Source organism: Myxocyprinus asiaticus, chromosome 1, assembly GCF_019703515.2.
Source record: "Myxocyprinus asiaticus isolate MX2 ecotype Aquarium Trade chromosome 1, UBuf_Myxa_2, whole genome shotgun sequence".
In the NCBI taxonomy this organism is placed as follows: domain Eukaryota; kingdom Metazoa; phylum Chordata; class Actinopteri; order Cypriniformes; family Catostomidae; genus Myxocyprinus; species Myxocyprinus asiaticus.
The window spans coordinates 16,270,005-16,283,888 of NC_059344.1; the positions used below are offsets into that span (position 1 = coordinate 16,270,005).

The 13,884-nt window shown below is 40.7% G+C and overlaps 1 protein-coding gene across 2 annotated transcripts; it reads right to left on the bottom strand.

Annotated features, from left to right (window-relative positions):
* Positions 1-1,071: 1,071 nt before the first annotated feature.
* Positions 1,072-9,087, bottom strand: LOC127453206 (myb/SANT-like DNA-binding domain-containing protein 1). 2 transcript variants are annotated; one of them, XM_051719549.1, is made up of 3 exons: positions 8,637-9,087; positions 4,676-4,950; positions 1,072-4,591 (listed from the first exon to the last, which is right to left on the bottom strand). In XM_051719549.1, the coding sequence occupies exons 1-3, from the start codon at positions 8,892-8,894 to the stop codon at positions 4,297-4,299; spliced, it is 828 nt and encodes a 275-aa protein (XP_051575509.1). In that variant the 5' UTR covers positions 8,895-9,087; the 3' UTR covers positions 1,072-4,296. The 2 variants fall into 2 exon arrangements, with proteins under 2 accessions (XP_051575509.1, XP_051575440.1); XM_051719480.1 differs by having other exon boundaries at positions 4,676-4,954; positions 8,641-9,086.
* Positions 9,088-13,884: the final 4,797 nt, after the last annotated feature.

The following is a 13,884-nucleotide window of genomic DNA, read 5'->3' on the forward strand; positions in this document are numbered from 1 at the left end:
TTCCACTTTTTAATAAGTGATTGAACAGTACTGACTGGCAGTTTCAAGGCTTTGGATATCTTTTTATATCCTTTTCCAGCTTTATATAGTTCCATTACCTTGTTACGCAGCTCTTTTGATAGTTCTTTTCTGCTCCCCATGGCTCAGTATCTAGCCTGCTCAGTGCATCCACGAGAGAGCTAACAAACTCATTGACTATTTATACACAGACACTAATTGCAATTTAAAAAGCCACAGGTGTGGGAAATTAACCTTTAATTGCCATTTAAACCAGTGTGTGTCACCTTGTGTGTCTGTAACAAGGCCAAACATTCAAGGTTATGTAAACTTTTGATCAGGGCCATTTGGGTGATTTCTGTTACCATTATGATTTAAAAAGGAGCCAAACAACTATGTGATAATAAATGGCTTCATATGATCACTACCCTTAAAAGACGTTTTTTTTTGCATGATCAGTCATATTTTCAAAATCAATGCCAAAATTTCAAAATTTCTGCCAGGGTATGCAAACTTTTGAGCACAACTGTATCTTTGGCCACCACTGTATCCTTAAGAGTGTATCAACTCCATACCTCATGTGGACCTGATTATTTGACATACAAATCACAATAATGGTGACAACCAAAGATAACATATTAAGTATAAGATGAGCTCTGAATAATCACTAAATGACAAATAACTGCAAGTTACAACAAATACAATAACAGTGACATATATAAAATCTGCAAACATTAAAGCTATGTGCAGTACATAGTCATTCGTATAATTTATTCATACCACAAGCATTTCTGTGAGCTGAAGCACAACTTGAATAATGCTCACGCCTGATAAATAAATCATGAAAAATATTACTTTGTAGCTATTTGAGACTTTGAGGCTTACTTTGTTTAAAGGATAGCAGAAACAGCGCTTGTCAAAGCATTGGCCTTTTCACTTTTTCTCAAGAATAATCTGAGAAAGGAATTAAAACACTGCAGATATAAAGATACAACAAACACACAGAGAGTGAAAATATGAGCAATTAATCTGCAAAATATCTGCAAAGATCTATACTTTAAAAGGTATGTTTATTTATTTATTTTTTACATATATTTATATTTGTATATTTATATATGTACATATTCTGGACAAATTTGTTTTCACTGATTTAAAAAAAAATTATATTTACACATAGTTATGAGTAATTAACATGAAATTTAAGCATTGTCATCAGTGTCCTGCTGTGTGACACATCATCTAACTATTTTAAACATTTTATGATCTTGTATAGCTATACCGTATATACAGTACATATATACAGTTGAAGACAGAAGTTTACATACACCTTAGCCAAATACATTTAAACTCAGTTTTTCACAATTCCTGACATTTAATCATAGAAAACATTCCCTGCCTTAGGTCAGTTAGGATCACTTCTTTATTTTAAGAATGTGAAATGTCAGAATAATAGTAGAGAGAATTATTTATTTCAGCTTTTATTTCTTTCATCAAATTCCCAGTGGGTCAGAAGTTTACACACACTTTGTTTGTATTTGGTAGCATTGCCTTTAAATTGTTTAACTTGGGTCAAACATTTTGGGTAGTCTTCCACAAGCTTCTCGCAATAAGTTGCTGGAATTTTGGTCCATTCCTCCAGACAGAACTGGTGTATCCGAGTCAGGTTTTTAGGCCTCCTTGCTCACACACCCTTTTTCAGTTCTGCCCACAAATGTTCTATCGGATTGAGGTCAGGGCTTTGTAATGGCCACTCCAATACCTTGACTTTGTTGTCCTTAAGCCATTTTGCCACAACTTTGGAGGATGCTTGGGGTCCTTGTCCATTTGGAAGACCCATTTGCGACAGAGCTTTAACTTCCTGGCTGATTTCTTGAGATGTTGCTTCAATATATCCACATAATTTTCCTTCCTCGTGATGCCATCTATTTTGTGAAGTGCACCAGTTCCTCCTGCAGCAAAGCACCCCCACAACATGATGCTGCCACCCCCATGCTTTACGGTTGGGATGGTGTTCTTCGGCTTGCAAGCCTCACCCTTTTTCCTCCAAACATAACAATGGTTATTATGGCCAAAAAGTAATATCTTTGTCCCAATGTGAACTTGCAAACTGTAGTCTGGCTTTTTATGGCGGTTTTGAGCAGTGGCTTCTTCCTTGCTGAGCAGCTTTTCAGGTTATGATGATATATCCACTAATTTTACTGTGGATATAGATACTTGTCTACCTATTTCCTCCAGCATCTTCACAAGGTCCTTTGCTGTTGTTCTGGGATTGATTTGCACTTCTCATACCAAACTACGTTCATCTCTAGGAGACAGAATACGTCTTCTTCCTGAGCGGTATGATGGCTGTGTGGTCCCATGGTGTTTATACTTGCGTACTATTGTTTGTACAGATGAGCGTGGTACCTTCAGGCATTTGAAAATTGCTCCCAAGGATAAACCAGACTTGTGAAGGTCCACAATTTTTGTGGTCTTGGCTGATTTATTTTGATTTTCCCATGATGTCAAGCAAAGAGGCACTTAGTTTGAAGGTAGGCCTTAAAATACATCCACAGGTACACCTCCAATTGACACTAATTTGCAAAGGCTTGACATCATTTTCTGGAATTTTCCAAGCTGCTTAAAGGCACAGTTAACTTGGGATATGTAAACTTCTGACCCACTGGAATTGTGATATAGTCAGTTAAAGTGAAACAATCTGTCTGTAAACAATTTTTGGAAAAATTACTAGTGTCATGCACAAAGTAGACTAAATGACTTGCCAAAACTATAGTTTGCTAATATGAAATCTGTGGAGTGGTTAAAAAAATAGTTTTAATGACTTCAACCTAAGTGTATGTAAACTTCTGACTTCAACTGTAATATATTATTGTTATACTTGTTGTTTCCACAACCTCATATTTACTAAGACAATAGTTTATTTGCACTTCTGGAAAAAAGCTGAAAGGTGATTAAGATATTTAAAAACTTTGAAGAAATGTTGACTTGTCACAGCACCTAAAATACACACTTTCCCTTGTACTTTCATGTACATTTTATCCTAACATCTGTATGTTGGGAAAAAAGTCTCCAGACATATTATTTGTCTGAGCTATAAAGTGCTTATTTTAGTGCTTTCTCTAAAAAATCCACTCATCACATTTACAGTGGTTTTATATGTTTTAAAGTTTTGTCAATTTTTGCACTGGTGGGGCCCGTTGTCATGTCTATCAGTCAATAGAAATGTCTTTTTTTCAACACAAATATTTGAAATTGAGCCGGAAAATGAAATCAATGAGCCTGTGTGTTATGGTGTGGTGTGTTGCGGGCCGGGTTTGGTGGGCCACTCTGGGCCAGAAAGTCCAGGGCCACTTTTTAGTCCCAGTCTGCCCCTGATTGTAGATAAATATCTACTGCACTCATCTTTATTTTCCGTGTTTTACAGTATTTCATTAGTGTGTGGGCGAGTGAGAACCGCTGGAGATAGTAAACACCGGGTACATGGCAGTATGTAGTGGTGTAGCTTTTATCAACACTACGTCACTACCTAATCAAAAATATAGCTTTGTTACTGAAAAACTACTTGATTTTAAAACTAGCAAAGCTACCACTTCGCTACACAGAAATGTAGTTAAGCTAAAAGCTTCACTATCTGTAGCGCAGCTACTGCCCTTCACTTCATACTATGGCCGCGTCTAAAGTGCAAGCATATTATCGCCATGAATGTAGAATGTAAACATGACAAATTAAACATTATCTACTGAATATATATTACTTTAAGTCATCATCGATTCGAGTGGTTAAAACAATATCTTTTGCAGATCTTGTGTGAATTCTACTTATAGAATGAGGCATAAATTCATTGATAACACATTTTAATGTCACATTACATAAGGTTTTACATGTAAATGTTGTGCATCTTCATATTTAAATGATCCTCTGAACACCTACCACAGTGGCATGGCCAGTGTCTGAAGGTTAGCAAACAGTATACTGTTGCCCAGCTGTTTCGAAATTATTTTTTTTTGGCTCTGAGTGAAGAACGAAGCGTGAGTATGCCAGGGCCTTAATAGAAAGATCACCACTGTGTAACTTCTGGGGCACAAACAAAATAACATGCTAGATATTTGTTTGTGTAGTTTACACCTGTCAACATTTTCATAACATTTTTATTGATATAAGACTAACAGGGCTCAAACAGATCTAAAAATGTACAGCTATTGGATAACTAGTTGGTCATAACTTGACCGTTTTAACACTTGGATAGCATAGCAACACTTCTTCTGTGAACACAAGTCCTTATCGTTATCTTTAGTACCATCACTCAGCTGTAGGTGTTCCTAAACCCTTTGAGGCTGGAGGATTGGGCCAAGAATGGGCAGGCTGAGGAACAGCCGGGATCATCTTCTCTAGGAGGTTCATCATTCGATCCTGAAGCTGGAGGCTCTGCACCTGCAGGAAGTTTTGCTGATGCATAACACGGCGAACTTCGTGACATGCCTCTTCTACGGCACGGCTTAACCTGCGTTGTTCCTGCAACATTGCGTCCAGGACACGCAGCTTCTTTTGTCGCAGTGACACATGTGACAGTCTCCGCCTCTTGCGTGGCTGCGACCTGCAGAAGTATAACCATGTAGTTAATGTTCCAAGATCTATGATTCTGAAATGTATCTGTGATGTGAACTTGATTAATTGTTACCTTTTCTCAAAAGAACTTTCAGAGATTTCTGTTAGATCTTCGTCCTCATCGTTGATGTCTCTGTCTTCTGACGAACCAGTGTACTCGGGTAGAAACCCACTTGGTGGAGCTGACTGGGGCGCAGAAGATTCGAGTTGGGAGGTGGAAGGTCCAGATGTTGGAAGATTCTGTGGACTCATTTGGCTTTGCTCTGGTATCTTTGACAAGATCCTCTCAATAGATTTGTAGTAAGGCCAGTCAGGTACACCATTCCCACCACTGGCTGTGTACTTCAGCTTCCTGTTGTTGTTAAAAGATTTCTGGTGTTAAGTACAGTACATATTTTGTTTTCTCCGAAACAGAACAGAGTATAAATATTAGGAGTCAGTCATTGCTGCACTAATTGTATTGCTCATTTGGCTGTTTGCCCTGAATCAATATTTAAAGTTCTACACCATAGTGACTTTGGTGTAACGGTTAAAAGTTTTTTTACTATGGTATTTTTGGGAACTTGCAAGGTGATTGGTTAAACTTAATAACCAAATCTGGTGTGAAACTGTGTCCTAACCAGACGAGATAAGATTCCAGCAACAAGCAATCTTTCTTTCCACACTGGATGCAATGTAGCTGTGCAATGCGGTGGGGATCTCCGACATTTTCATTCCACGACAGTATCCAAAGTACTAAATACTCAATCACACACATTCACAGGGTAAAGTTACTCGATGAATTACAACCAATTATTTATGTTCCCGCAGTACTCCTCTTGTTATTTTAGTAAGATTCACGTGGGAATTGGAGAGACAGTCAAAGGCAGTCATATGTCTGTCACCCCTCCTACTGAATAGAGGGAGTTTTCAGCAAAGTTGTTAGGTGTGACATCCTCGTCCAAAGTTGAGTTGCTTTGAACCAGCTAGTGTAATGGCAGCTTTAAAATACTGTTATGAGAAGGATTTTGGACCAATGAGAGTGTCGTGGTGTTGCATCCTTTTGCGAATGGTGAGTACACGGTGTAAAATTAGTTTCGGAGAAATTTGCACTTATCTGTTATATGAAGGATACTTTACTTCACTGAAAATGAATTGCACACAGAAAAATGTAGTTTATTTGCATGCACTATCTGCTCTTATTTAGCAGCCGATTGACTAAAATAATTATTGTGGCGGGGTGAGCAAGAGACAGACACAGTGGGTGTGGCGTCCAGCCTCGGAGAGGCATTTATTGGAAATAATAATAAACATAAAATGTCCATAAAGGGGATAATAAAGTGTCCGGGGGGAAATAATGTTCATAACAAAGGGGGAATCTGGCATCCCCGCAGTGAGACGGGGCTCCGTGAAGGGCGGGGTAATGTCTATAGAATGGCCCAGGCACGAGCTGGGTCTGTCAGCCACTCACGCTCCCCTCCAGGGTCAACGGCAGGATGGGCAGTGGCATCCTTGGCGGCCTGACTTCCCAGGCCTGGGGCAGGTGTGAGGGGAAGGCGGCCCGGCCTCTAGCCCGTCGGCCGCAACGTGAGCTGTTGTCCCCCGGCGACTCATTTAATCCATCTTGGGGTCCAAGGAGCAGGTCCGGCGGCGCATCCACTCATCCGAACCCTCCCAGCTTTGGTCCTGGTCATGCGGGGATGCCAGTGTGTGCACACATGGAGATTTGAAGCCGGCTCCCCGAGAAGAGGTGCGCTCTGAATTTTAAAGACAGCGGTGATGAAGCATTATTCACATCAGGTGTGCTTCATTCACCACTGTCAGAATGAGGCTTATTAATTATGCACCTCTTCTCGCTCTCCTGCCCAAATCCCATCGTAAGCCTGGCTGAAGGGTGGCCCTAAGAGGCAGGGTGACGACGATGAGCCGGAGGGGCGGATCATTCCGCCACATCTCCCCTCCCCCAAGCGTCACCCCGTCGGCACCTCCTACCATGCTTGTATCCAACCATGGAGTTCAGAGCCGGAGGTGCAAACTCTTTAGCCGCCCATATGGGAATGCTACTTTCTCAACCAGGCCCTACGTTCGGAGTGGACATATGGGGAATTCCTCTCCAGGCCAGCTCTCTCTCTCACTCGCACCCGGGTGGGAACAGAGAAAAAACACGAATTAATATGACAGCCTCAGCCAGCCACAGGGTAAATGCTTATTAAATGCCACTTACCCTTTTGCTGCAGCTAGGAGGCCGTCCCCGTGTTTTCTCTGTCCCACTCTGGACTTTCCATCTAACCGGTGAATGAGAGGAAACATGACATCACTGTTGGTGCCCAACTGTGCCATCTCTGCCCACAAAAGTGCCCACATTCTCCACCACTGTGGCGGGGTGAGCAAGAGACAGACACAGTGGGTATGGTGTCCAGCCTCGGAAAGGCATTTATTGGAAATAATAATAAATGTAAAATGTCCATAAAGGGGATAATTAAATGTCCAGGGGGGAAATAGTGTTCATAACAAAGGGAAAATCTGCCATCCTCGCGGTGAGATGGGGCTCCGTGAAGGGCGGGTAGTGTCTATGGAATGGCCCAGGCATGAGCTGGGTCCGTCGGCCACTCACGCTCCCCTCCAGGGTCCACGGCGCGAGGGGTGGCGCCGTCCTTGGTGGCCTGACTTCCCAGGCCCGCGGCAGGTGTGAGGGGAAGGCGGCCTGGCCTCTAGCCCATCGGCCACGACGTGAGCTGTTCTCCCCCAGTGACTCATTTAATCCGTCCGGGGGTCCGAGGAGTGGGTCCGGCAGCGCATCCACTCATCCGAAAACTCCCAGCTCTGGTCCTGGGCATGAGAGGATGCCAGTGTGTGCACATATGGAGATTTGAAGCCGGCTCCCTGAGAAGAGGTGCGCTCTGCGTTTTAAAGACAGCGGTGATGAAGCATTATTCACATCAGGTGTGCTTCATTCACTGCTGTCAGAATGAGGCTTATTAATTATGCACCTCTTCTCGCTCTCCTGCCCAACTCCCGTCGTGAGTCTGGCTGAAGGGTGGCCCTAAGAGGCGGGGCGATGATGACGAGCCAGAGGGGCGGATCATTCCACCACATTATGTAAATCAGGCAACAGAACAAACGCTCTCACAAAACCTTTGCTGAATGGAAATTCGCAAAGATCGCAAATTGCTGCCATAATCAGTGTACACAAACATCTTTTTAAAGTCAAATCCGTTTACTGCCTGCTTTCTTCGGACAGTAATAGTGCAATGTTAAAGGAATAGTTCACCCCAAAATGAAAATTCTCTCATAATTTACTCACCATCATGCCTGTGTATGACTTTCTTTCTTCTGCAAAACATAAACGAAGATTTTTTAAAAGAATATTTCAGCTCTGTAGGTCCAAACAATGCAAGTGAATGGAGACCATAACTTTGAAGGTCCAAAAGGCTGCATAAAAGTAATTCATAAGACTCCAGTGGTTAAATCCATATCTTCTTAAGAAATATCACACTTGTATTTGTAAAGTTTACATGATATATTATAGTATATTGTGTAGTGTACATACATAGTGTACAATGTGTATGTCTACATATTGTGATCAAATATCAGTCACTAACCTATAGCATTTTTTGCACAGCAAGGCTTTAACCCTCCATTACAATGTAAGTGATGTAACATGAAAGTGATTTAAATCACAAGGTTTTTCTAGTCTCTTAGTTCTCCAAAGGAGTGCTTGGTTGCATATTTGCATTCTTTGTTGCTACAAGAATTCAGTGTGATATAGACTTCATAACATTCAGTTAAACACTGGCAATGTATAACTTCACTGCAAGTTCATCCAGTTCAGAAGTCCACAATTGCTCTCCTCCAAATGCTTTCCTCTTGCTCAAATTATTTCTTGTTCAGGCACATTACGACCATTTGATAGGCCTACTACTTACAAAGTTGTGAAAGTAGACACCTTAGTACTGAAAACCAGGTCACTGAAAAGTATGATTACAAAGTCTTTGAGAGTGACTTTTACACAGACAGAAAGATGCACTTCCACAATTTACAATTATTATAAATACTTGCCTGAATTGGAAAGTCATGTTGGTAATTTTCATCTTGATCTCCTCTCTGTGCCGATGCTCCCCACTTAAATCGTAAAGTTGCTTAGCCATTGTCTCGTAGATTTTAGCATTGCGCTTAGCCTTCTTTAGCTCTGTCACATATTCTTCCCAAATATACACAAGAGCTTTCATCTCCGAATCTGTCCAGTTACGAGCTCTCCTGTGCTTTTCATTATATCCTGGCAGAGTGTAACTATAAAAGTCTTCAGAAGCCATTTTAAACAGACTATGTTTCTTTCTCTCTGGTTTATGATTTAAGCTGGTTTCTTGCTCAGTGCTGTCTGTTTTCCTGTGCTTACTTTGCTTTCTCAAGCATGTGCTTGTGTGTGAGAGAGAGAGGCCTCTGCTACCCTTCCCCCCATGCTTAGTTAAGAGGCCTCAAAATGGATCCTGGAAGGCTGGAGCAATCGCTTTAAAAGCTTTTAAAGAGGGAAGTTCGTCACCATGATGTCAAGTTACCCTGGCAACAGCCCGCTAAGGCCCTCCTCTTCAAACCAAACCCCTTCCCCTTCTCCTGTACTCTTTTGTCTCTGTCAGTCTGCAGCAAAAAGCTTTTAGCTGAAAGCCAATGAAGTGGGTCGGGCAAGCGGAAAATCTACATGTGAAATACAACTCCTCTGGGGCTTAAAGCACCAGAGTGCACTGTTGCCTAGGCGACGGGTTTCACTCCAGGCCACTTAGTCCATTTATGAGTTTAAAAGCTTTTAATAGAGATGGACTGGACTGATGTGGAGACAAAGTGCATTTCCACAATGATTTTGAAAGTAGAAGAAGCCTTAAAACTAAACTAAAGAGTAATTGAAAAATGGATAGAAAAATGATCATGTCATTTCAAGAAATATCTAAATATGTCTTCACATGCTGTGAAAACTTGACTCAAAATTGTTAACATAGTTTCTGAATGCAATATAAATAGCTTATGCTGTTTTGGAAAAAAAAAGTAATTCCTCATTTTGGTCTTATTAGTGAATAAATAAAAAAATAAATAAAAACAAAATGAATGTAAAAAAGCAAGCAATCAGGTCAGCTTGGATATAATCCATTTTTAAAAACGTATCAATATAAAGTCCCAGGATTCTACAAAATCTGTTTTGGAAATGTACATATCCGATTTCTGGGCTTGTTGCTGAATGAGGCTTGTTTTGGTTTACTGAAGATGATGCCGCCACTTCCTCTCCAACCCCACCCAAGTGTTGTAGATTACCTCTTTATTCACAAACGATGGGGGTCCTGGCACCAGCATTGGGAGTAGTGCTTTGGGGGCAGGGTTCTCTTGTGCACCTTTTTATGGATTACCAGCAGAGATGACACATGGTGGATGTGTGTCTTTATGGCTAACTCAGTGTTAACAGCATTATGTCTTTTGGCCCATCTGTCTTGACGTATCACAACCAAGTTGTTAACACCCTCACCTTCACATCCAACCGCACTCAGTTAAGAGTTTATGATATTTTTGGGGAAAGTAATCACTTAGAATCTATCCTATGAACTGGTTTGCTTACAGATGCAATTGAATTCTTAATTTACACACATCCTTGACAGTGATCCCCCCCCCCCCACTGTGATTTAAACAGACATATGTGGGTCAATGACGTAATGCTCATTTATTTGTAAGGATCTGTTAGGTTATTAAAAAATACATAAAAAAATGTAATTCACACAAAACAATTACTTCCACCTCTACTCTGATAAGCATGCTTTTAATTTCAGAATCAGAATCAGAATGCGCTTTATTGCGAAGTGTGCTTACACATACAAGGAATTTGTCTTCCAGTGCACAAACACTACAACAACAAGACAGAGATGATAAAAATAATAATAATAATAATAATAATAATAATAATAATAATAATAATAAAATAATAGAATAAAAATAAAAAGTGAATGGAAAATAAAGTATTTATAGAATACACAATAGGACTATATATATATATATATATATATATATATATATATATATATAATATCATACATAAATACAAATACAAATCTGTTATAAACGGAAGCAAGGGAATGTAATGACAGAAGAGGTATGGTATGTTGGATAAATAGAAATAGATTAAGCTGTGTATTGCACATAATTATTGCTCAGTGGGGCAGTTTTAACTGTTCATGAGATGGATAACCTGAGGGAAAAAACTGTTCTTGTGCCTGACAGTTCTGGTGCTCAGTGCTCTGTAACACCTGCCAGAAGGCAACAGTTCAAAAAGGTAGTGGGCTGGGTGAGTGGGGTCCAGAGTGATTTTTCCAGCCTTTTACCTCACTCTGGAAGTGTATGGTTCTTGAAGGGAGGGCAGGGGGCAACCAATAATCCTCTCAGCAGTCCAAATTGTCTTTTGTAGTCTTCTGATGTCTGATTTCATAGCTGCACCAAACCAGGCAGTTATTGAAGTGCAGAGGACAGACTCCATGACTGCTGAGAACTGTATCAGCAGCGCCTGTGGCAGGTTGAACTTCCTCAACTGGCGAAGGAAGTACAACTTCTGCTGGGCCTTTTTCACAATGGAGTCAGTGTGGGTCTCCCACTTCAGGTCCTGTGAGATAGTAGTGCCCAGGAACCTGAATGATCCACTGCTGCCACAGTGCTGTTTAGAATGGTGAGGGGGGTCAATGTTAGGATGTTCCTCCTAAAGTCCACAACCATCTCCACCATTTTGAGCTTGTTGAGCTCCAAGGTTGTTTTGACTGCACCAGTGAGCCAGCCTTTCAACCTCTCTTTTGTATACAGATTCATCGTCATCTTGGATGAGGCTGATGACAGTAGTGTTGTCTGCAAACTTCAGGAGCTTGACAGAGGGGTCCTTGGCGGTGCGGTCATTTGTATACAGGGAGAAGAGTAGTGGGGAGTGCACACATCCCTGGGGGGCACCAGTGCTGATTGTACATGTGCCGGAAGTGAATTTCCCCTGTCTCACTAGCTGCTGCCTGTCCATCAGAAAGCCGGTGATCCACTGACAGATAGGCATGGGAACAGAGAGTTGGTGTAATTTATTCTGGAGTATAGCTGGGATGATGGTGTTGAAAGCCAAACTGAAGTCCACAAAAAGGATCCTTGCGTATGTCTCTGGTCTGTCCAGATGTTGCAGAATATGATGCAATCCCATGTTGACTGCATCATCCACAGACCTGTTTGCTCGATAAGCAAATTGAAGGGGATCTAGTAAGGGTCCAATGATGTCCTTCAGGTGGGCCAACACCAGTCTCTCAAATGATTTCTTGACCACAGACGTCAGAGTGACAGGTCTGTAGTCATTAAGTCCTGTGATTTTGGGTTTCTTTGGGACAGGAATGATGATTGTGTGTTTGAAGCAGCATGGGACTTCACACTGCTCCAGTGATCTATTGAAGATCAGTGAGAAGATGGGTGCCAGCTAGTTAGCACAGGAGTCCAAATTAATTTAGATATTTTTTTCTTCTTCTGTGGCTTAAAGATGTCTAAGTTGTGTAACCATATATATATATATATATATATATATATATATATATATATATATACCTATCAGCCACAACATTAAAACCACCTGCCTAATATTGTGTAGGTCCTCCTCGTGCCGCCAAAACAGCGCCAACCCTTATCTCAGAATAGCATTCTGAGATGATATTCTTCTCACCACAATTGTACTGAGCGGTTATCTGAGTTACCGTAGACTTCATCAGTTTGAACCAGTCTGGCCATTCTCTGTTGACCTCTCTCATCAACAAGGCATTTCCATCTGCAGAATTGCTGCTCACTGGATAGTTTTTTGATTTTGGCACCATTCTGAGTAAATTCTAGAGTCTGTTGTGTGTGAAAATCCCAGGAGATCAGCAGTTACAGAAATACTCAAACCAGACCGTCTGGCACCAACAAACATGCCATGCTCCAAATCACAGAGATACAATTTTTTCCCCCATTCTGATGGTTAATGTGAACATTAACTGAAGCTCCTGACCCGTATATGCATGAGTTTATGCAATACACTGCTGCCACATGATTGGCTGATTAGATAATCGCATGGATGATTGTTGGTGCCAGACGGGCTGATTTGAGTATTTCTGTAACTGCTGATCTCCTGGGATTTTCACGCACAACAGACTCTAGAATTTACTCAGAATGGTGCCAAAAACATCCAGTGAGTGGCAGTTCTGTGGATGGAAACGCCTTGTTGATGGTTGCCGCTGTTTTGGCTGCACGAGGGGGAGCTACACAATATTAGGCAGGTGGTTTTAATGTTGTGGCTGATCAGTGTGTATACTGTTTATATGTATATATTCTTCCAAATTTATGAAACCGACATGGATACAAAAGACTTTTGAAACTGGATTTTTAAAAAGATGTCTACTTTTAATCATCCTAATTTTAGTCATTGATCTTATTTGTCAATGACCCATGGAGATTACTGACCAGGCCAGCTTGGCTTCATAATCATCTAATTCAAACCTCTAATTCAGAGCATATTAATATATCCAAGGAATGTTATATAAATCAGTATTGATTGATGAATGACATTTAGGAAGAATATACTGCTTCATTTATTCACAAAAAAAAAAAGGCTGGAAATGACAATCAACCCTTTGCTCTTTGAATTTGCTCCTGCTTCAGATCCAGTGTGTTATGTAATAGAGTATTAATTAGCAGGCTGGCCTGTAGAGGGAATGTTCTAGTCTAAGGAGGAAGCCAGATGGGCAGTTAATTGTGTGTTAAGATAAGAGTGAACATTTGAATTTAATCATAGAGAAAGACAGCATCTTTTATTGCCACCTTGATGGCTTCGATCTGTTTTTACTTTAGATACATTCAGGAATAATGCATAGTGTAATTATAACACACTAAATATGGTTAATGTACATTCTTTTAATTTGCTGTGTTACAAGAAATATCCACTGCATGCTTACCCCATAGACTTCTATTGTAAGCACAATTTTCTATGCATTATTTTGCTTTTTTTTTTTACAATGTACAGTATGAGTCTAAATAATTTTCAGTTGTAACTGACAGCAACTGTTGCATAGACCAGGTTAAATACAAGTTACGGTAAGCTCGATTCCTTTAAGATCCTCTTTCATGAGGGCCTAATATCAGCTGAAGATCGCCCCCTACTGTGTAAAATACTTAATGGCCTACTGATGTATATAAACTATATGCACAAAAGGGCCCATATTTTGAATGTGGGTGTTTAGATGTGAGAAAGATCTGCAACAATAAATCAAACCAATGATTCTTTTT